The following is a 23,846-nucleotide window of genomic DNA, read 5'->3' as shown; positions in this document are numbered from 1 at the left end:
GGGTGGCGGATCCTCGATAGTTCGTGCTTGCACCGCCCCGCCGCTCCAGCGGAGCAGTGGTGGGACGAGCTGGTTGCTTTGGCTGCGTGTCTCAAGTGTGATTTTTTTCTAGGGAGTCGGTCTTAGCAGATGCACACGCCATCCAACTAACCCAGGCTTGTTCCTTTTCGATAATGACGGAGGGATGAACAAAGCACGCTAAGATCTGGCCAACAACAGTACTGCGTACGCAGCTGCCAGGACCCAAACACGCAGCACTCTCGGCCCGGAAATACCTCGCTGCGGCAGTGTCGAGAACTCTGCGCATGCGTCGGATAGGCCGTGGTACCGGCGCGTTGCTGCGTGGGCTGGGAGGGGTAGCTGCTCTCGTCTGCGGACTAAGAATTTTCTTCGCGCCGCTACCGTGTACCGACCTCAGCAGTCATGGGAAAGCTGAACGTAGTAATGCTTCGCTACCTCTCCAGGGAGCACTTCAGGGTCCTGACAGCGGTGAGCCTGGCTGGGGAGACAGGCGAGTAGGGGGAAGAAGGGAAGCCTGCATAACACAGCCCTGCGCACGGAGTTCCGCATGGCCGGTTAGCTAAGTGGGTCGGGTAAATTCGGTGCACGGATGGGTGACTGGATTAGTTGTGTCGCAAACTGCAGCGGAAGAAAGGCTGCAGGAGAATGAGACCTGTTTCTATTCTCGCTGCCTCCCCTAGGATCCGATGTTGGTGCTTCCCGCTGGGGAGGGCCCAAGTCGTGCCGTTCTTTCTTTCAGCTTGGCCGTCTTGGAGGGATTGTTAACAGCAGGGCTGTCGTGTGGCTGCCCAGGTGGTGGAAGCCCATTAAGGTACCGTCACCGGTTTCTCTACACCGGCTGATTGCTTTTGGCATCCTCTCTTAACGAGGAGCGGGCAAAGGTTTACCCTTGCACAGCGTGCTGCCTTGGCTAGTTGCATGGTAAGCGCAGGTCTCACCAGTTGGCTTGTCTGATAGTACTGACAGCAGGAGTACTAGTAGAAGGGCGAATTGAGCCATGGCTGTGTAAGTATGAGGAAGGAGTTTCATTTCCGGAAGGTATAACAGCTCCTTTGTCCACTCCCGAGACTGAAATCTAATCAGCCATTCATCTTCTGTGAAGTTTCAAGGCTGAATTATACAAAGGATATCAAGGTGCAGTGATGCATATTAAAAGGTTTGGTTAAGTCATAAAAAAAAATAGAAATGCATCCATGAAAAGTGATTTTGGTCTCAAGTGGGATCTGGTATTATTGTTGAACACAGGGGTAACAAGTTATTTTTGTTTACTCTTTTAGGTGGAAATGGGCATGAAGAACCATGAAATAGTTCCTGCTAGCTTAATTGCTTCCATTGCCAGCCTTAAACATGGTGGCTGTAATAAAATTTTGAGAGAGTTGGTGAAGCACAAACTTCTAGCTTATGCACAAACTAAAAGTGAGTTTGAATTTTGTGTTGGGCTCCCTTTCTCATTCGGTCCCCAGTGCCTCACAGTTGTACTTGCAGAAGTACTGCAGCTTGGCACGTATGAGCATCCAGACCACCTGCTAACCTTACTGTCACTTGGACCTACCTTGGGAATATGGATTTGTGAAGCACCAAATGTTGAAGCTATCTCTTGAGCTGCTCATGTCTATAAAGATGATAGGCAGAGAAGAAATGAACAGTTAACTTTCTGTTTTGCTCAGTCACCAAAGTCATGCAAAAGGCTTGTGCATGTTACCCCCTTAGAAACAGCTAGTAAAATGGGGTTTTTTTGCTGTCATGTGACAAGTAGTAGATGTGCAGGCCTTTCCCCATTTCCTTCAGCCTTTTAATTGCATCTGGCTTTGCAAACATAGGAGTTTACAGGAAATTCCTGTCCTTTTTGTCCCAATTCTTCCAAGCATTAAGGGTTACCCTAGATCACTGCAACCATCCCAGATCCCTGCTATGTCTCCTATGTGTGTATCTTCCAAAATTCTCATTGGGTTTTCCTAGGCTTTTTAAAGTACTGTCATGGCCTCTGTTAGAGAGGAGCTAGCAGCCTGTCTGGTTTTTGCCCAGCAGTCAACTTTCATGAAACTTACAGGAATTTAAATATCTTTACCATTCTGTCAAACTGGGATGATATTAGCCAAAGGGTGCTTGTGTGTTGTGTATTGTAAGCTGAAAGAAGACTGAATTGAGACTTATTTTAAATGATGATGAGGAGTGAAATATTTCACATTTTATTCTTACCTAGCTGTCCAGGGTTACCGGTTAACTAATGCCGGATATGATTACCTTGCTTTGAAAACTCTGTCTTCCCGACAAGTCATAAATTCTGTTGGAAACCAGATGGGTGTTGGCAAAGAATCAGGTAATTAAAAAAAACATTTTTAATATTTTTTTTAAGCAAACACAGCTGTAAAGTTGCATGTTTTGCTAGAAACTAGGTGAGTTTTCCTCTGCATAGTCACATCAGTTAATCTGTCAAACACCAAGATTTATGGGTCACTTGTTGAGGCTTCTGGCTGCATTTGAGTTTTATTTTCTAAGATTGTTATGCTACTTTCACTGTTTAGTCTCATGCTTTGTGAAGAGTATTGAACCGTTTTAGGAAAAAGATAGTTTTTTTCATCCCACTTAAAAATAAGTAAAGCAAAATAGGCTCAAAACTATTGCAGTACACTCTCTTTTCCTCTTACGTTCATGTAGATTGTAATTTGACACAGCAGGTAACTTGTGTAATTGGAGAATGAGAAGGGGATTATTTGAGACAAATGGTAGAAATGAACTGTTAACTTTGAATGTTAACTCTGTTTAAATTAAGAGGCTGGTCCTTTGAGTTGTCTGACCACTCCATAGAAAGAAGGAGGGTTTTCCAAAGTGTAGTTAAGAACACCAGCATCTGCCCTGGGTTTCTTTCAAGGAGAGCTTGTGTTTGTTCTTTGCTGTGCAGATAGCAAAGGGGGATGTTAACCTGAATTTAGGAACCTTAAGATCTCTACTCTGAAAGATGTTTCAGGTCACATCAATATTTCTTCTAATAGAATACCGTAATCTCTTTAACAATAATTTCTTCTTGTTCAAATCTCTAATATGTAATATGCAGATTTAGCTGACTGTAGTAGAACTTGCCATGCAGAAATAGTATTTGTGGGAAGTGAAGTAACAAACTTACCACTGCACTTTTTTGTCAGATAGCTTCTTAGATATCATTTATTTCTTATATCTATGCCATTATTTGTCTTCTAGATATTTATTTTGTTGCAAATGAAGAGGAGCAACAGTTTGCATTGAAATTACACAGGCTTGGAAGAACTTCCTTTCGGAGTCTGAAAAATAAACGTGACTACCACAAGCACAGACATAAAATGTCATGGCTGTATTTAGCCCGGCTAGCAGCAATGAAGGAGTTTGCTTATATGAAGGTAGGTGTCCATTCACACAATATCAGAAATGATGTAATAGACTAGAAGATACTTTTCAGACTGTCACTTGATCAGTTTGTATTTGCTGTACTGGCAGGATTTACACTCTCACATGCACACACCTCCCCCGCAATGGGCTTGAAGTGTACAGAATTGTAACGCTATACGTTTTGTGTACTTTTCAATGACAAAATGAAGCTTTGCTGTGTGGAACAGAAGCAGGTGTCATGAGAGAATTTCAACTTAACATTGTTATTTATGGATAGATAATTTATATATCACCAGTTCTGCTGGTTTTCCTTTAAAATTTCTTGCATAAGCTTGCAAAAACAGCTTAAAAAGGAAATTTACAGTTACTTGTCAGAATTATTTTGTTGTTGTTAATTTTTTAAAAAAACCCATTTATTTATGTTTTAATTTACCGTGTTTTCAGTTGTTGCTGTGCTGTTGAGGGAAATCTTTCAGTCCAGACTGGTGTTCTGATCTGAAAAGGCACACTTTGTTCTATACTGTGGGAAAAGAGTTCCTTTCCACGCATATATTGGTACGCTCAGAGTTCCAGATTTTTTGATCTGCTTTAAAAAAAAATGCAGATGTTATATAGTGATTGAAAGTTGATAGGGGAAAAATATTATTTGTGAAACACTAGATTTCCCTTCTCCTTTTGTGCTATTCAACAGTACATTACACTCAATATTATTTTCTTGTTTCTCTTAAAAACCTTGATCTGTTCTACCAGTGGCCTCCACAGAGAAAGAGCTATTACCATGATTTAGAACCTCTGTATTGATCCAATTGGTAAAGCGTTATGTGTTAGAACTTGTAGGAGTATAATCATGGGTGTCAGTTTCCCTGAAAAAAGAGTTGTGGGAGAATTAAATGTGTGCTGAAAAGTGACAATAGTGTAATATTTAAGTAATGAAAGCTGCGTTTATGTTGCTTTAACTTAGAACTCTGAGAAAAATTCACTGGTAACAAGAGAATCAGTACAAAGAGAATGAACCCTTAAAGAACTTGAGTGGGTCAAGTAAATGACTAAATTTGCATTAGAAAAGGCAAACAAGAGAGCTTCAAAATATTGTGACTACCTTTGGTTCATCTTTAATGTGGTGTAATGCTGGTTATTAATATTTAAGAATGAACTTTTGTCTAATAGCAACTGAATATAGATTAGTCAGGCAGAACTGTACTGACAGCTACTTAGTGGGAAATTTTTTTCTAATGGCTGACACCCTGTTCCCAGTTATCTGCTATCGATTACTTGGGCTAACAAACCAGATACGATTCTGTCATTTTTCTGTTCTGATGTGTTTTTTTTCCGGATGCACGATAATTAAGCTGCAGACAATATAGCAGTGCACTTAGTGTCTAAACTTACGAATTTCTTTGCAGTGAAAGTTCAGATGGCTGCTATGCTGTCTTCCTTCTTAACCATGTGATTTGATGTTTCCAGTTGGCATTTGAGTAATGTATGCTGCTTCCACAGTAATATGTATTGCTTATCTTAGGTGGGAGTTTGTCAATATATATAATGTTTTCTTAACTATTTGATTTTAATTTTTCAATGTGCTGTCTCTTTCCAGGCTTTGCATGACAGAAAGTTTCCTGTTCCAAAACCTGTAGACTACAACAGGCATGCAGTTGTTATGGAACTTATTGATGGCTATCCTTTGTAAGTACTGAAGCCTGGATTCTCTGCATCACAGAAACCTTAACAATGTTAGGTTCAGTAAAGTAACAGGATTAGGGTTTTTCCTTGTCATGTGAGCAAATTGTGACTTTACAATGCTGAATAATGCTCTCTAGCCCACACTCACTAGCATTCTACTTAGTTATAGCCTTGTTTCTCTTACCTCTTTATTCAGAGAAATTGTTTTTTTCTTAATCCAAAGAAACTGGTGAAATAGAGTAATTTTTTAAGTAAGGAATACATCAAAAGAGCAGTGTGACAGGAGTTAGTACTGCAGCTGTTTTCTACACAGAAATCACATGTTCTGTGTGTTATTGGATATATACAATATTGTATTAATATCCTTCACATTCTGAACTCCAGTTTGTGTTCCTTGCTCTGGTAATTGAGGTAAGATTATAATGCACTGTTTTAGAACTTCTGCTCTGTTTATGTAGAATACCACGTATAATCTGGTTTTGCTCCTTCAAGGAAGATTGCTGTGCTTGAGTTGTTCGCCATCTAGAAACATTAAATATCATTGAGGTTTGTACTTGAAGGGATGGTTTGTTTGCAGAGCAGAATGCGAAAGGCCTATATACTCAATATAATGTAGAATAACCTAGGTGCTTATCCAGAGATTTAAAATGTCTGGTTCTAGAAAAAACAGTCCATGCTCTTGTGTAGTAATCAAGATCTAAAGTGGGCAGTTTAATCAAAAGGGAATTAATCCCAAAGTATAACAGTTGCAGAGTAACATGGAAAACACTTCATTATATTCTGTCTCCCCACCTTCGTTTGTTAAATAACTCCACATCCGTCATGTACATGGAGCAGTTCCATGTGGACTTCTGCTGTGGAAGTTTACCATGCTCTACCTGTTTTGTGATTCTAACCTGAAGGAGATAAGTAAGATGCGAATTATTTCAAATATGCCAAGATCAAAGAATCTCCAAATAGTTGAGCTTGGAACGGACCTCTGGCAGTCATCTAATCCAAACACCTTGCTCAAGCAGGGCCACCTAGAGCCTGTTGCCAGTTTTTCTATTGTCCATTGCCCGAGTTGAAAAACTAGTGTGGAGTTGGTGACTTACGGTAAACAGTTGTTATGCTGTCTTTGGCAAGTACAGGGTTATCCAGAGTTCCTGCCAAATTTGACTTAGTTTTTCCTAGTCTACCTACTTTATTTCACATCTCACAGAATCACATAATAGTTGAAGTTTGAAGGGACCTGTGGAGGTCATCTGGTCCAACTGCCCTGCTTGAGCAGGGCTACCCATTCAAAACACCATCAGGACCATGTCCAGATGAGTTTTGAATATCTCTAAGGAGGGAGACTCTACAACTTCTTTGTGCAACCCATGCCAGTGCTCAGTCACCCTTATAGTGGAAAAAATGTTTCCTTTGTTCAGACAGACCCTCCTGTGTTTCAGTTTGTGTCTGTTGGCTCTTGTCCTGTCACTGGGCATCACTGAAAAAAGCCTGACTCTGTCAGTTTTGCACCCTCCCTTCAGTTATTTTTATACATTGATGAGATCCCCCTGAGCCTTCCTTTTTCCAGGCTGAACAGGCCCAGCTCTCAGCCTTTTAACATAGGAGAGGGGCTGCAATCCCTTAATCATCCTTGTGGCCCTTTGCTGGACTCTTTGCTACTAGTATGTCCATGTCTCTCTTGTACTGGTGAGGCTAGAACTTGATACTGTACTCCAGATGTGCCCTTGCCAGTGTTGATCACCTCCCTGAACCTGCTGGCAATGCTTTGTCTAATGGAGCCAAGGATATCATTAGCCGTCTTTGCAAGAAGGGCACGTTCTTGGGTCATACTCAACTTGCTGGCCTCCTGGACCCCCAGGTCCTTTTCTGCCAAGCTGCTTTCCATATGGATGACAGCCAGTGTGGACTGGTGTATAAGGTTGCTCCCGTATGTGCAGCACTTTGCGCATGGAACTTCATGAATTGTAGAATCGTAAGGTTGGAATAGACCTGAGATCATCAAGTCCAACCGTTGACCTAATACCACCATGCCCACTAAACCATGTCCCGAAGTGCCATATCTACACGTTTTCTAAACGCCTCCAGGGACGGTGACTCTACTGCTTCCCTGAGCAACCTGTTCCAAGGTTCATGCTGGCCCATTTCTCCAGCCTGCTGAGATCCCTCTGGATGGCAGCATGACCCTCTGGCATATGAGCCACTCCCAGTTTGGTGTCATCTGCAGACATCATCCAGCTTATTAATGAAGATGTTCACTAGGACTGCAACCACTTTTGACTGCTGGGGTACACTGCCTCCAGCTAGACTATGTGCCCACCCGTTCAGGCAGTTTTCAGTCCACCTCACTTTCTGCATATCCGAACAGTGCATCGACAGCTTCTCTATCAGAGTCTTAATGGGAGACAGTATCAAAGCTTTACTGAAGTCCAGGTAGATAATATCCACTGCTGTCCTCTGTCTAACAAGCCAGTCACTTCCATCACAGTTTATCAAGTTGGTCAAGCATGACTCCCCCTTCTTGAAGTTGATTACTACAGATAATTTTCTTGTCCTTAATGTACCTGATAGTGGTTTCCAGGATTAGCAGCTCCATTACCTTCCTAAGGCTTGAGATGAGGCTGACCAGCCTATAGTTGTCTGGGTCTTTCTTGAAGATGGGAGTGATGTTTGCCTTTGTCTAGCCTTCAGATACTTCTCCCAGTTGCCATGATTGATCAATGACGATCAATACAGTGGCCTTGTGATGACACCTGCCAGCTTCCTCAGGGCTCAGGGTTACGTCCCATCAGGGTCCATGGACTTCTGTATGTCCAGTTTGCTTAAGTGTTCCCTGAATGGGTGCTTTTCTACCAAGGCTACGTTTTCCTTGCTCCAACACTTCCCCATGGTCCCTGGGACCTGAGATTCCTGTCTCAGAGGATAACGACTTCCGAATTCAAAGAGCAAGAGGGACATTTTATGATACATATCTATGGCTATGAGAAGTGTCAGTAATTAAATTTGGTATGAATATGAAAGTGTTCAACAGGAGCCTGTTACAGAGCTGCTAGACTTCCATTCTTGATCCTTTGTATTGTACAAATGATCCATTCTCATAGTATTGTAGTGCTACATTTGGACCAAATTATTTCATGTGATAACTGTAAATGCTGACCACTTCTTGGCAGTTTATGGTGCAGTAAGATAACTGCCTTTTTACTTGGTTTGTTTCTAAAGACCAGATGATTTGTATTTTGCCACTTAAGGTACTTTGCTTTCTCACGTATATGTTCAGGAATGCTTTAAGGTTTTTTTCTTTTTTTAAATTTTTTTTTATTTTTCCCTAACTTAGTCTAGAAAATACATTTTTGTAAAGGAAAATGTCATGGGGCTTTTGAATTTAAATACAGGAAGACTTACTTGCTACTGAGACCATAAGATTACCTAAAACAGGAGAGAGAGAAAAAATTATGGATCCATTAAATAATTTATTTAAATAAATACACATTATGACTGGTGCCTGATAGGAGACAGCGAGCATAAGTTGAAATGAGATTTAGGCTGGATATAAGGAGACATTCTTTCCCATTGAGGACAGTGAGGCAGTGGAACGTGGTACATGGAGAGGTTGCACAGTCTGTCTCCATCCCTGGAATTTTTCAAGCCCCACTAGACAAAGCCCTGAGCAATCTGGTCTGATGTCAGAGTTGATTCAGCTTTGAGGAGGGTATTGGACTTGAGACCTGAGCGCCCTTTTAAATTGAATTACCCTGGCATTCTGTCAGATGTATTTCGTATACTTTGCTGTAATGTATTTTTACATTAAGTCTTTCAAAGTTCAGAATATTTTATTTTATTTAACTTTTCAGGTGCCAGGTGCGCCAAATGGAAGATCCTGCCTCTGTCTACAGTGAATTAATGGATCTGATTGTAAAACTTGCCAATCATGGTTTGATTCATGGTGATTTCAATGAATTTAATCTCATATTAGATAATGATGACCGTGTCACTATGATTGATTTCCCTCAGATGATATCAACATCACATGCAAATGCTGAATGGTAGGTTCAAATTTAAAGATGTTTTCAAAGTAAATCTGACAAGTGCTGATGACAGCAAATAGTCAAGCATGACATGCTTCCATAAGCCTGTTTCTGATTCTTTTTCTGCCATTGTTGTCATACAGCACAAATAACATTCCAAATGTAGTTTGATTTATGAGTGGATAGAAATGTCTCTTTAGGATAAATATGTAATTAATTGCTTCTCAGAGAGAATGATGTTCAGTTAAGGAATGCTTAGAAATTGTGTGCAGTTTGTCTCCCTAGCCTTTTGTCTTGGGATCACTAATACAAATAATTTTCAAATAAAACCACTAAAAGACAAGAAATGTAGGGTGAAAGTGTGTCATTGCATTAGACTTCATTAGCTTGATTTTGTGTCTGTACAATTCTGTGGGTTTTTTACAGGTATTTTGACAGAGATGTTAACTGTATTAAGGAGTTCTTTAAGAAACGCTTCAACTATGAGAGTCAGCTCTTCCCAACATTCAAAGACATCAGGTAGAAACTGCCAGCTGAATTTGAGTTCTCCTGTTTGTGGTATTTATGTTGGTTTTCTGAGAAAATGCTTGTAGGAGGAATAAAAAAAATAGGCCAAACTGTCCAATTCTGAATTATATTTTTGTCATTCCTATTGTGTTTTCTTCAACCAAAGTTACTGTAAGTGATTCCTAAGAGATAAAATGTGTTTTCAAATCGGCTGCTGCCTCATTCCTTGCAGCTAAGGAAGAGAGATCAATCCGAAAGCTTGATGCGAACTGTGCCTGTCTTGGAAATTTTAACAGCGATGCCCAAGTGGATTCTCCCACTTCTCAAAGCCTATTTGACAGTTCTAGTATATTGAGGATTAATATGGGTTTCAATTTTTAATTTATTTTTAAAATGCTGTTAAATATGGTGGCTACCTCTTCAAACATTGTTATGTTCAAAGTTTTCTTCCTAATGCCTTTTTTGTCCCTTTTGAAAAGTAATTTTTTACTTATTTTAAGACTGAAGCTGTTGCAATGAAAAGGGTTTTACTTCATTCTGAGTGCTTTTCCAAAGGGGTACCACACTTGAATCAGTTTCTGTGTGTCAGAGTACCCTTTGTTCTTCTGTTTGCTTAAATATAATTTGAACTTAAAGTCAAATTGTATTCCTGCTAAAATAAAATAATTTCCTGTAAATAAAGAAAGAAACAACTAAGTGCTGTTTATGGAGGAATAGTCTTCTGTAGAAGTTTACTTCTCTCACATCACATTCTGTTGATATCCGCACTGTCATGTGGTGGGCTGTGTGTTTCACCAGAGTGTAGCCTGTTTGTTAATAGTGTGGGTAATTATAATCTAGCTTGATTTATATTTTTAATCAAAAATGTAACATATTGGTAGCTTGATGATTTAGTATATTAAGTAAGCATACTTCTTTCACAGGAGAGAGTGTTCACTTGATAGAGAGATTGCTGTCAGCGGCTATGTGAAAGAAATGCAGGAAGATGGTGAACTCTTTTACCCACTTGGTTCTGATGAGGATGATAATACAACAGAGGTATCAGATTTTGTAGATGATGCTGAGAATAAGCTCAACTACTTCAGCAAAGATAAAGAAAGCAATGAAGACTTCACATATGAAGTGGGTGATTTCTCTGAAAGCAGAACCTTTGATAATTTTCTGTATAATAATGAAGAGGCTGATTCAACTGAAAGTAGTGAAAATACAAAAAGGCTGAATATGTTGGAGTTGAGTTCAGCCTTAGAAAAAATTGAAGGGCCAGCTATGCTTTGGAAGTCTGGTGAAGATGCAGAGGGTTCTGCAGTTGCTTTTTTTGAGGGCAAAAGCATAACTGAAAATGCTGCTGAAGTCAAAAATCAGACAGGTCAAGGAGAGTGCTGTAATGATAAGGAGGATGAAGACAAATGCCCTGATCTGGTTGACTTGTCAACTTTAAATGAGAAATTCAGACATTACAGGTAAATATTCATATTCATTGTCTAGAAGCGTGGTTCTTCCCCTCCCCACAATAAATGTAAATCTTTCAAGCAGCTCAAAAAGGACTACTCTTCAGCTATCCTTGTTTAAATTGAAGACTAAAAATTCAATTTATTTTGAAAACATTGCAGTGGATAGCTTTCCTATTGGTCTTATCACAGGTACTTGGTGATCAGTACTACATATGTAATGCTTCATATGTAATGTGTGACGGATCAGTTGTCCATCTGTGTCATAGTATCTAATGAGAGAACAGGTCTTGGATTTAATTCTTAGACCAACCTGTTTTCTATGGTGGAATTTTTTCCCCTTTTTATTTATTTCAGTTAATATTGGTAGTGAAAGAGTTCTTGATATTAAAATACTGCTTCTGAGTAACTTTTATGAATAAGTTTGTAATTTGAAAGCTCTGTCTCAAAGCCAGATTACTCTGCTGCTCACTCAGCTGAAGTTAGCAAGAACAAGCTCCTTGGAATGTATTATTCAAATATGTTGTACTGTACTAGCTTTTAATTCCTTTCCTGACATACTTAGGAATTCCTCCTTACCTTCAGGCTAGCCCCTTATACATGGAATTCTAACTGAGTTTGCCAGTCCACCGTGTACCTGGATGCATATGCCAAGTTCATACACCCTCCTCTGCTTTTGCTTTTTAGTGACATTGCTTGTGGAAACATCATGCAGAATCTGAAATACGGGGTTTTTTAGGGTTCTGAAGCTTCTTTTCGTGTGCCTGGTATACATGTGGCTATTGTACAACAAAATATGAACAGCTAGTGTTAATATTTAAAATGTAAATGTTTTATAGTGCTTGCGTGTTCTGTTGGGAGTGTTCAGATTATATCTCAAAAAGTTAAGATGAAACATGATGCTTATAAAAAGCAAAGGATGTTTATCTTGCTAGTGGAATAAAACATTGATTTATGTGTTTTAGAAATGATGAGAGTATCGTTCATATTTCTGAGCACAGAACAAGGACTAAAAGTATCACATCAGTCAGAAGTGCTGGAAGCTGTTCAACCATTCCGACGGTAAATATCATTATGTTATTATCTAGTTTACTCTTAAACTGTATTAAATTGCAGGTAGCTGTTAGTACCTATTTGTAAAAATGTTCTCTAGCATTAATTATCTTTAAAAAGACTGTTACTATATACCTTTCTGGTTTGCATTTCCACGCCTACAGAAAAATAAGACTGATACTTCTGTAATTGTTTGCAGGGAATGATTTCCAGCACTTTCCTTCATGTTTTGCTCTTTGCTCTTTCACCAAAGCTCTACACCAGCATTAACAACTCTCATTTAGCCAGTAACAGGCTAATGTATGTTAATGCACTGACATATGATCAGTTCATTCATTTTTGTTGCTAGCCACAATTAATATTTTTTATTTTAAAAGTGGATGCTTGAGTCAAGATTTAATTTGGCTTTTTCAGCTGTCTTCTTAAAGATTTCTTCACACTCTTTTCTGAAACATTTAGTTCACTCACTTCAATAGTGATTTCTTTGGCAATATGAATTTATTTGACTTTCTGCACTATATAAGTCAGAACATTTCAGCAGAATTTAATGTCTTTTTCTTCAACCTCAGATTATATACTAGTTAGTCTGGCTACCTCTGTCACATTTTTAAAAGTGCATTTTTGTTTTAAAGGGAAGAAAGTCCAATGTTCTTTATTAGTTATAGCGTGTTCTTGTACAAAACAGGAAGAAACTTCTTTCAGCTGACAGCTGATCCATAAGGTATTTTTTAAATAGGTCAGACTACATACTTTCCGTTGTAAATATGGGTACCTATGTTCAATCTCATTTTCATTCGCAGTTGGGAGCAGGAGGTCTGAAAAATCTAATTTGGGGAACATATTAGTGTAGTTCCATCTCTTTCACGTCATGTACTAAAAGTAAATATGTACTTTTTCAATTTGTGTCTTTTCAAAGCATTTCTATTGGCTTACTAGATTGTTAGTCCTATAAATACTCTATCTGAAACCTCTAATGCTGATAAAAGTTGTTTTGTTTCTTAGTTAGACTTAATCTTCTTCATATACAGTCGTTTCAGTCTGCTACTTAGTACTTCAGTACTTTTCTAACAAAGGCTTTGCTACTCTCCTATTAAGTGCTATGTTATTCTGTGAAGAGGCCTTGTTTTGCCCAAGGTACCTGTCAGTGGCTATAATATTCATGGAATAGTTGGCCACTTTACTCTTTCATGGTTGGAATTTTTCTTTGTAAGATAGGTATTTAAAGATACACCATAAGCAATAAAGTTACATGGGTAAATAAATGTTAAGGAACAACATGTTTACACTCGTCCAAGATGTTTTCTGTAGGACTTCATGAGTGGAAAAAACTCACAACTTTGATCTTTGTCATCACAATTCTTATTCAAGGGGATGGCATTGTATCTTCTTAAGGAGAGAAAGGATTAGGTTAAAATTATGGGATGAAGTAAACAAAAGCCAGGATGACCTGCCAGAAATTCCCTAGCTTCTGGTCCATACAATCTTTTTTTCTTCTTTTTTTCATTTTTCTTTTTGAGTTTGTGTAGAATTAAAAAAAAAAAGAAAAAAGATAAAAAGAGAAGTGCTACTAAGTCTTATAATGGAAATGACTTGAAATTGTACTTGTGTACACCACTTGGTGGTAGCAGTGGTTGTTACGTAGTTATAGACATCTTTTTGAGTATTTAGAGCATGTATGGATATTCTGTAGGCAGGCACATAAAATGTGTTAAAAATATGCAAATGGCATGTCTGTACCTAATTTTCTGTTCTAAAACAAAGGTAAACACTTTAGCAGGAAAAACTTTCAGGATTCAGCCACATAAAAAACTTTGTCCTGCAACAATTTACCCTGCATAATGCCTTCACTTACATGCCTTTATGCTGAGTAAAATAACATTTCTGCCCGTTGCTGAATCTTATTTTAACTTCCAGTGTTAGAGCCAAAGAAATATATATATAATGAGCTATTTGAAAATAATTACAAAACTAAAAATGCAAAATAATGGCATTGCAGTAACGTCCACGGGGCTGCTTAAGGCTGATGTGTGTTGTTGCTGCTAGCTTTTATCTGTTTTTTATGCAGCTGGCTTTCTGTTCAATGAAGAAAACATTATTAAAACATAAGCAGATTTTTAAATTAATCACACAAATTCATATAGGCATATGTAAACAAAGGCAGTAATAGCTGTAGGTACCACCATGACTTGGAGACGATGCCGAAAAGAGAAAGTGTCATGAATTTTGGAAAATCAGTTATTCCACATGAAGTAAGGTAGCTCTCCATGCTTGTACAAATCTTTATGTGCACCGATTAATTTAATTGGAGGAAACAATGTGAACAATCAAAAGGTTAAATAATAAAATCTGTTTACTCTGAAGCATTTCTCAGTATTTGCTCATATTTAGTTTATGATGATGGAAAGACTAGTGAGTCTTTTCACTGAGTGCTGTGGTTAAGCAACAGAATTTGATGAATTTACATTACGATTGCATATCAAAGATTTCTGGTGTCCATCTTGCAAAATTTATTCTGGCGTGTTTTGTATAAACTGTCATCTGTCCTGGACCAGAGCAGGAGAAGTAGAGAAGCCTTTTTTCAGGGTTCTGCCTGTAGAAAACACAGAATGACAGATGCTGTATTGGCAAGAGAAAAACATGAACGCAACAGTTTAAATAAGTTCTGATCCGTTTTTCTTCAGGAATATTTTTAAGAGAATCTACAATTTTTATTTCCAAAGAGCTCATGGTTAAATACTGAGTGCTACTAAGTACCCAAGGAAAGAAGGACTCATCACATGCAACTGTGTTTTATCCACATTTCAACAGTCAGTCTGTGTGTGACATAACTTGGGAAACTGCTATTCAGGTTGTTCCATAATTATTACAGGATTCCTCCTGAAATCAGGATTTAGATACGGATTCATTGACTACTTTGTATTTTATCACAGCAATTCTTAAAGTGCCAAAATTATGCTTTCTGGGTCCTGATTTACTTTCTACCAACTTAACTACTTCATATGCTACAGTGAAGTTGAGTGATAGTAGAATCAACAAATACACCAAGCAACTGAGATAGCGGTACATGTAAAGGAAATGTAATTAGATGGATATTTTTCCTCCTGCCCAGTTATTTGGATATCTGCAGATCTTTTATTAGGGGCAGATCTATTCCTTGATACAATTTTTTTTTTTTTAATGCTTTATTAATTAGAATAAAAAGAAGACACTCCTTTAGGATTTCCAACAAGATACAATCTGTCATGATGAAATAGTTAGAAAGATGAAAATAATATGATTCTTCTTTTTCTTCCAAGACAAGATATGCAAGTATGCACTCAGTATCAGTGCAGCTGCTTGAGCTGGGATTGTTTTCTGAATGACAAAATCACAGGCACAATCTACTAAATCTTGTCTTAATTTTTTTATGGATAGCTATCCATCATAATGGAGAGCAGAACTCAGAATGAAAACATAGATATAAATAACAGATGAAATTTCATAAAACTACTACAGCTCTATGGAAATAACAGTTGCTGTTTCAGTACTTTTGCTGTATAATCTTAATAGGAGAGTGCCTCACAATAGGAAAATTGGAGGAGGAGTTGTAAGTCGCTCCTGCCTGCCAGTCTTTTTTTAGCCACACTTGTGGTAAAGAGTTGTTTTCCATTAGCATCATAGTCAGGTCTTTGAATCCAAACTTTAGAAAAAACAGGGTGCTAAAAAAAACATAGGCACATTACTGCAGGATGTGAAATGTTCTCTTCTTTTTCTTTTTCTTTTTTTTTTTTTTTCCCCACTTAAAAGCCATCTGTCAAGTCTTCAAGCGTAGTACATTAACAGCTTTTACATTTTTGTAGAAGGCTTGTGTTTTGCACTGAGAGGTGCTGGTCCTTTATGATCCCTGTAAGAAAGACAGTTAAACTCTGTAAGGTATGATTTAAAATGCTATTTATTACAGCTAAGACTATCAGAATAGAATAGCATAGATAATCCCACACCCCTTGAGATGCTGGGAGCGCTGAGGATGTAGCATTGAACAGGAGTCCAGCACACATGCAGCATACCATGCAGACCTTGTCCTTAGAGAACCTCTCTTTTCAGTCAGATGAGCTATTTTAATGATTTTTCTGAAAAGGAAACAACTCTGTTCATCATTTCTACAGTCAAGCTAAACTGATGTTCACATGAGAACTTCCTGCATTTTTAGATAAAGGCAGGACCACACGGGAGGCCTAACTGCCAGTCCTGAGTGGAAGCTGGGTTAGCATATCCTACTACCAACAGAGTCCTGCAGTACAACACAGGCCTGAAGGCAATCCTGTACATGACGTGTAGTGGAACATGGAATGAACCTGGGCTTACTCACATTAGTTGTTGTGTAGATCACCAGCTTCTTAATGTACAGAGGTCTTCTGCATGTTCATGTTGATACTGAAAATGCCCTGTCATTGTGCCATGTCTTAATACCAAATGATCTTCAAGAAGTTCTTACACTAAATTGTTTATTTATAGGAACTGGTGAAACAGAAGATAAAACGTCAACTGACCAAACATCAAAAGTCTGCTCTGAGGCAACGGCTGCAAAAAGGAGAGGCAAATACTTATACCAAACAACGTCGAGAAAATATGCACAACATTAAGTCAAGCTTGGATGCAGCTAGTTTCTGGGGATAATTTATTACAGCTTCTATAGAACATGAGAAAACCCGTAATGTATGCAGTTGCAAGAATTATACTAATAACCAATAATCCTTTTATATAATGGAGCAATCTCTTCTATACAACCAAATGTTTTTCTGGAAGCTAATAAACCTCCTGCTTCCTGTGACTTTGGTGCATTTTGGTTTGTGTTTCTAGTTAAAACTGTTGACTGTCATTTAAATTATGTCAGTAGTACTGGCTGAGATAACTGAGTAGTTTCCAACAGTTTCTTATTGTAATCAATTGTACTGTGGTTTTTTTGTGCCTTTTTTTTTTTTTAGATTAAGAATCTTCTGTGTGCAGAGTATTCCCCTTAAGAGGGAAGGGAAATTTTTAAAATAAATTTTTGCAATGACATGAAATGTAAATTTAAAATGTTGCCTTTGTGTTATTAGCAGTTATTTGTTTGATTTAATTAAAAATCACAAATATGAACCTGATAGCGGTTAGTACTCTTAAGACTTCTTTTGTACCTGTACAAACATGAGCAATCCATATGATGAATATGCATTCTTTGAAATCAGCAATTCCCATTTGTGTTTTCCTTCACTCAATCTCACCTATAAATCTTACTCAGAAAAATACGTAATAACAATAGTGTTGTATAGAAGTGGCAAGCACTGAGATTTTTACTGTGCTTGCACAGTTACGCATAAATTTAATTCCTTTGAATCTAATAACTTAGATAAAGTGATGAGGATTCTGGAACTTCTCTTTTCAAAAATATTACCAAGACTATGCTATATCCTTGGGGTCTGAAGACCTAGAAGAAAAACAAGTAATCTTGATTATTTTTTATTATTATTTATTTTAAGCAAGGTATGTCTAGTAAAATTAAATAGTGTTTATGTTTAGAATCATAAAAAACTTAAGGAGAGAAGTGTTTGTGAACACTGAAGCAACAGAGAGCAGTTTAAATTTTCTGTTTTCTTTTTTTAGCATTCTATCCACTGTATCTGTGCTTGAGATGTGAGGTGGAGCCTTCCCTGGGCTTATCAACCCAGAGTTTGGAAAATCTTAAATCTTTTACTTGCTTGAGTAAAAGAAATGAGGAACTTTGGCTTTGGTTTTCTGTTCACATGTCTCATACTATGTGTTCTTTGTCCTGATATACCTGATACCTTATTCAGGTTTTGCTTGTTGAAGAATTGCAGCCTCTATCCTGTCTTGCAGCATGCTTTTGCTTTCAAAGTTTTTAATTTTTGTCTGCTCTCTGGAACAATATAAAAGCTATTGGCTTTCTCAGCCAGCAGCTGTATGTGGTCTTAAATAAAACCATGGCAGGTCAGTGAAGAGATGCAGTAGGTAAGCATTCCTTGTAGCATCACAGCTGTGTGAAAGTCTGTTGACAGAAGTAAGGAAGTCCAATTAAATCTTACATGTAAGTGATTGCAATCAAGGTATGCAGGCCTGGTTCCTGATACAGCTAGAGCTGATCTTAGGAGTAGAAAACCAAAGTGAATTGCATTTCCATTTTAAACATTAAGGGAAAAAAAGTCTTTTATGTTTTTAGGCTCTTATCTTTTAAGATCTGATCTAATGGTGGAACAATTTGCCAGAAGTTAAACCCCCTTGCTTTCTAACTGACCTCAGGTGATCCTGGGTGGCTAGGAGTAGCTGAGCTTAACTCGTGAGCGATACTCAATTAGATGTTTTATCGTGACTCAGGTTCATGATTTTCAGAAACAGAACAAAGACTGAAACGGAGTCAAGTCCTAACTTGAGAGAGAGAGAGAGAGACCGACCAGATAGCTACCATGGAACTTTGGTGTCCTGTTGATCCGATGAGTCTTTGGGGTCTTTGTGTCTTTGATGTCCAGCGGCAAAGGGGTCTGTCCACAGCAAAAGATGAGAGAGAAGGCCAGCCCCTGTTCTTCACAGATTCTGTCTTTTATTGTGGTGTCTCGCTCCATATTTGGAATTAGTTTACATGTCCACGCCTTGCATCTGCTGGTGGGGAGCATGCCCAAGCATGCCCAGTACTGTCCTGGAATTTTCCAGAGGGTCTGAGCCTCCGATCCTGGGTCTGGGGCATGCTTAGTGGGTTGTGGACTACATGCTTGGAGTCAGGCATGGTGTGTACCTGTTGTGGTCTGTTCTTGAGGCAGGGCCTTCCCTGCTGTTAGAAGGGGCTGTCACCAATGTTGAGGCATACACATGTATATATTGATTTTTCTTTTTAGTCTCTTACACTGGTTCAGTGACAGCTTAACAAGAATTGAGTTACTGTTCTTTGGCTAAGATGTGCATGAACTTCTAATTTAGGACTTCTCACAGTGATTGAGTTCTTCTTGTTGTATAACCTTAAGTCTGTCCTGATAATTGGTTCCAAAAAAATATAAAGGCTGATCTTTTGAATCAGCAGCATGAGAAAATAAAGGATGATGGAAGTCTTCACTGTTTATTTTCAAAATGTTCCATTAAAATATCCATTAAAGGTATTCTAATGCATGGCTGTAAGTTACCATTTTCATGTACTCTGTCAGATGTGTCTCTTCTGAGTTAGCAAGGGAGGAACTAATCCTCAAAGTTACAGCTTAATAGATCATTATTAAGCCTGTTTTTTTTCCAAGGCTGCATAATTCCTGAAATAGTCATCAAAGGTCGCAATGAAGTTTACATGTCAAATGAACTTCAGAGTACTCTGTATACTTGAATGTCCACGTGTGAAACAAAGTATTTAGAATGAACTTAGGAAAATGCTGAAGTTAAGACCATAGTGTTATTGACTATCTTAAATTCACATATTCAGCAGGAAGGAGTGTGTGGGTTGTAACAAAAATGGTTTAAAATTATTAAGCACACATAACGTAGTGTTAGTTCATTAATTTATAACCAAACAAAATTTGAAAATTAGTAAGGAGCAGATAAATATTCTGCATATATGCATACTTAATATATGCAACACTATGAGTTAAAACTTCTAAGTGATACAGGTACAAGGTTGTGTAGGAATTTTCCACTGCTGAACCCTAAAAATGTAATTTTTGTTTGAGAACATGGAAGAAAATATTGTACAGTAACTGAAAAAGGCATCTTTCAGATTTTTTCCAAGTCAGGAAGACTTTACTGGAACTGATATAAAAGTGTACTGTACCAGCAAAGTAACTCTAGTTAATGGAGCTTATTGCTGCTACAAACAGCTGTCCTGCCTGAAGGAAAATGCACATTACACCTGTGTAACAGCAGTGTATTTGCATTTGTACTTCAGGCTTTTGCCAGCACATCTATGTCTGCCTTTTGATTGGAGTGCCTCTTCAGACCCCTGAACAACCTACAGATCCTGTTCTTTTATGTGTAAATAGTTTAATTCACTGGCATTTTAATACACTTCCTGTACATGGAATTGTAAACTACATTCCAGGAAAATAGATTCAAATTGGTTTAACCTAATAAATCACTAAGTTTAATTTTGCTTTCTTTTTCATTTACCACTTGCTGTTAATACCAAAGTTGTGTTCCTGTTACATAATCGAAAGAGAAAGAAAAGCATGCTTTTTAGTTACTTCACTGTTTAAACAAGAGTCCACATGCTACTTTCATGGTAATTGATTTGGAAAAACTGTTCATCTTTTTTCCTTATATTTTCAGTTTCTCCCTAGAATTTGATTCTTGGGAAGCAAAGGAGTCTCTTTGTTCATTTGGCAGAAACCAGAACAATCTTTTCTTCAGCACATTATTAATATCCTGATGAAACAACTCTCTTTCTCTCCCTAGCCTGTAGGTAGGTGTGTGTAACAGAAGGAAGCAATAGGAATGAGCTTGTCCGTCTGCCTTTACAGCTAAGTAGCTCAGCATACAGCAAAGATAAGCAATCTAGGGAGGTGGACTCTGAAGGGTCTTGGAGTTAGAGGCAGTGTCTGACCGGCAGATGTGAGAAAATTCTTTAGCAATCCATTGCATCAATGAACTGCATAAATTCAGTACAGGACTGAACTTATTCAGGTATGAGGGCAGTTTGTGGATGCTTTCTGGAAAAGCAGACCTGAGATGGACAGAACATTGGAAGTCTTCGTAACTTAGAATTGCCCAAGTTCTTCCTCATAGAGACCCTGCCCTGGTATTTAAAGTACCAAAGAAAACTACCTGATTTCCCTAACAATTCGATTACTTTATTTAATTCAAATGTCTGTTACAATCAAGCTATTAAGATATAGGAGTAATTAATTTGCTTTGTATGCACATCACAAATTATAATACTATTTTAACTCCATATCACCTATCTAAGCTAGTGTTGCTGGTTGTTTTTTACATTTGTATTTCAGAAGACTGATTCAGAACTTTTTCTTAACTTACTTAATTACTTTCTTAGTACCATTCATCTTGTAAAAACTTTTACTAGACAGTCTTGGAAATCTTGACACTTTCTATTTTTGGTAGTTTGTCCTGTTCACATATTAGCCAGTGTTTCTGTAAAACTCCAAAGGATCAAAATCTTAATGCTTATGTTTACACAAATGCAATGTAATATGCTGCTTCTTAAGCATAAGATCTTTCCCTACAAATAATGGAATGAGGGGTGTGATACTTTTTTCTTTTCTGTCAGACTTGAGCATGAATGCACTTTTTTTTTTAAAAAAGCATGCCAAAACTGTTTACTCAGTTATTCTATATATATAGTGTTTCTCATCTTACAAGCTCTATGTACCTATCTCTTATGGAACATTATTTCTGAATCCTGCTATTCAATAAGGCTGCATAATCAACTGGTCTGATGCATCCCTTGAAACAAATGGAGTTGAATGTGACCTGCATATCACAAAAATACAGGTATTTAAGTTTGACTTTATGATTTAAGTGGGCTATACATGAAATTAACTGCTATTTAATTAGTAACATTTTACAAAACTTACCCCCAGTTCCACGGATTTCACATGGTGGTGGCTAGAAAACAAAATGAAAAATTCTTTTCTAGGAATTCAACAAAAGATTATTTTAATTCCTTTTTACATTTTCCTCCAGAGATTGATGGGATCTCTTAATTTTGTGCCTCCAAATCCAGTCCTACTTAAACTGTTAAATTATGAGTTTTCCGGATGCTATTTCAATGTAAATTGATCAGTTGTGTAATGTGCAGACAATGCTGGGATAATGTTTGATTATCAGTTGCATACGATCAGCTGTTTCCTTCTAACTTGCTGTGGAAGAAATAAAGTACATTGGACCTGCAGGAAAGCCTGTGTACTTCTGGGTTGAACATCACTATTCACTAAATTCCCATATTGTTATTCATACTGAAAAGTGAGAAACTGCACAAGTAGTTCCCTGGGAATAAGTAGGAATATTCACATAGAAAGATGCTACTCTTATATACTATTGTGTAAGGATCCATCCCAAAACTTAAGAGTTCAACATCTGTTTCTCAAGCCACCTCTCAGGCAGTTTTTGTGCTGCTGGGTAGATTTGTGTTATCATTGCAGTCTCAGGATCTTCCAGTAAAGTCTGTGAGTATATGTGCATCACAGGAGCAAAGAATTTGAGGCAGGAGGAGTGGCAGGAGGTTAGTCTGGAGGAAGAAGGGCATTCCCTTTCATGAGTTTCTGCAAATCTACTGACAAGCTGCTTGAACGATGCAGTTGTGACCACCCACAGATCTGAGAGGAAAGATGATTAAATTGAAACAAAAGGGTAAGCAGCTTGAAGTACTATTTTTTCTTTAGATTTTCTGAGGTATGAAATGAATTTTAAAGACATTCTAATATAGGTTTAACCTACACAGGCTTGAAGTTACTGTGAGTGCATGCTACTAATTCTGACTGGTGAAAAACATTCAAAGTGCTTTGTTTATATAGTCAGATGAGAATTTACATACATTCTTTTTTACCTTCAGTAAAAAGTCAAGTCTAAAAATATTTAGGTAGAGTTCTCCATCTCGTCTGTTTTTTTCTGTTTTGTGGTGTTTTTTTTTTTTTTTAATGGGATTTAAACAGTGGAAGCAGGTATTAGTCTGGAAAAAAAGATAATCTCATGGTTCCCTGAAATAGCATGTCCACAGCTCTTACACACACACATTACTTTCAGTCTTTGCTGGTAATAACCAGATAAGAATGAAAAGCTATCCAGCATCCACTTTGCTGTACTTAAAACTACCCTTTTTCACAATGTGAGCTGAACTTGCTTAGTGTGTACATAAGACTGAATTTTGCTAAGAGGGAAAGAAAGAACATTTCAGAGCAAATAGTCTACTTGCTACCACTCAATGCCACGTACAACTTTTGTTCCCATTGCAACTAATGGGCCTCTACTTATTCTGACCCAAATGCATGGTCTGTTGGGAATGCCTTCTTAAGAGGGCTTTTCCCAGCAGCAGGTAGAGACAGGAGTTTGAAAAATTCTTGCCTCCCTGGGTGCAGCTGGCAGGAGCAAAATTTTTTCATATATAAAACCAAGACATGAGTAGGCAGTAGCATTGCCTATTAAGAATTTTGTTGTTACTATCTGTGCTAAACCTGTGTGTTTGAACTGATTGTGTTCCATACTGCAACTTTCAACAGGCACTAGGTAAAAACCATTTTTTACCTGAATTAACAGATAATGGATCTATCTTCCTCTGAAAAAGCTGTAACCCGTTATTTTGACAAGGATTTGGTGTTTACCACTAGAAATAGCCTTCTGTATAAAGGATGCAAGTTCTGCAGTCAGCTAGAAAAGCTACAAGAATTAAATAACCTGTTTTACAAGTTGGAGAGGCAGAATAAATAACCAGGTATATTCCTAATGCAGCAACACGGAAGTCAGTGGAGAGATTATTAACGGCAAGATTTTGAATCAGGCTCTTTATGATCTTAGGAAATAATGTCAAAACTGCCAAGGTTTCTTTTAGGGTTTATTGTTATTTATGTTGGGTTTGTTTGGTGTTTTTGCTGCTGGTGGTTTTTTTTTTTTTTTTTTTTTTTCCTATGCTTGCTTTTAAGAAACGGCCTGCTTGAAAGTGCTAGAAGATAAGCAAGTCTTAGGAAAAATGTATTCACTATGAATGGAAAGGAGTTAGACCTCATTTTGATTCTCAGCAATACCACATGTGGAAGGCAAGAGAGAGTCAGACTCAGGATGCAGGGTATAGAATTACATGGTG

The 23,846-nt window shown here is 37.8% G+C and overlaps 1 protein-coding gene across 1 annotated transcript; it reads left to right on the top strand.

Moving 5' to 3' along the window:
• The first annotated feature begins 369 nt into the window (after positions 1–369).
• RIOK2 (RIO kinase 2) lies at positions 370–16,898 on the top strand. The gene is made up of 10 exons (XM_009951326.2): positions 370–489; positions 1,299–1,437; positions 2,225–2,341; positions 3,220–3,395; positions 4,979–5,067; positions 8,907–9,098; positions 9,507–9,599; positions 10,511–11,047; positions 12,001–12,097; positions 16,583–16,898. The coding sequence occupies exons 1-10, from the start codon at positions 424–426 to the stop codon at positions 16,742–16,744; spliced, it is 1,668 nt and encodes a 555-aa protein (XP_009949628.1). The 5' UTR covers positions 370–423; the 3' UTR covers positions 16,745–16,898.
• Positions 16,899–23,846: the final 6,948 nt, after the last annotated feature.

This window comes from Leptosomus discolor, chromosome Z (assembly GCF_034619465.1).
Source record: "Leptosomus discolor isolate bLepDis1 chromosome Z, bLepDis1.hap2, whole genome shotgun sequence".
Classification (NCBI taxonomy): domain Eukaryota; kingdom Metazoa; phylum Chordata; class Aves; order Leptosomiformes; family Leptosomidae; genus Leptosomus; species Leptosomus discolor.
The sequence above is the reverse complement of the archived record's forward strand: the minus strand, read 5'-3'. Positions and strand labels throughout refer to the sequence as shown.

Coding starts and splice junctions, on each gene's coding strand:
- RIOK2 (XM_009951326.2), top strand. CDS start 424: ATGGGAAAGCTGAACGTAGTAATGCTTCGCTACCTCTCCAGGGAGCAC. Junction 1,438..2,224: donor AGCTTATGCACAAACTAAAA/GTGAGTTTGAAT, acceptor ATTCTTACCTAG/CTGTCCAGGGTTACCGGTTA. Junction 9,099..9,506: donor TCACATGCAAATGCTGAATG/GTAGGTTCAAAT, acceptor GGTTTTTTACAG/GTATTTTGACAGAGATGTTA.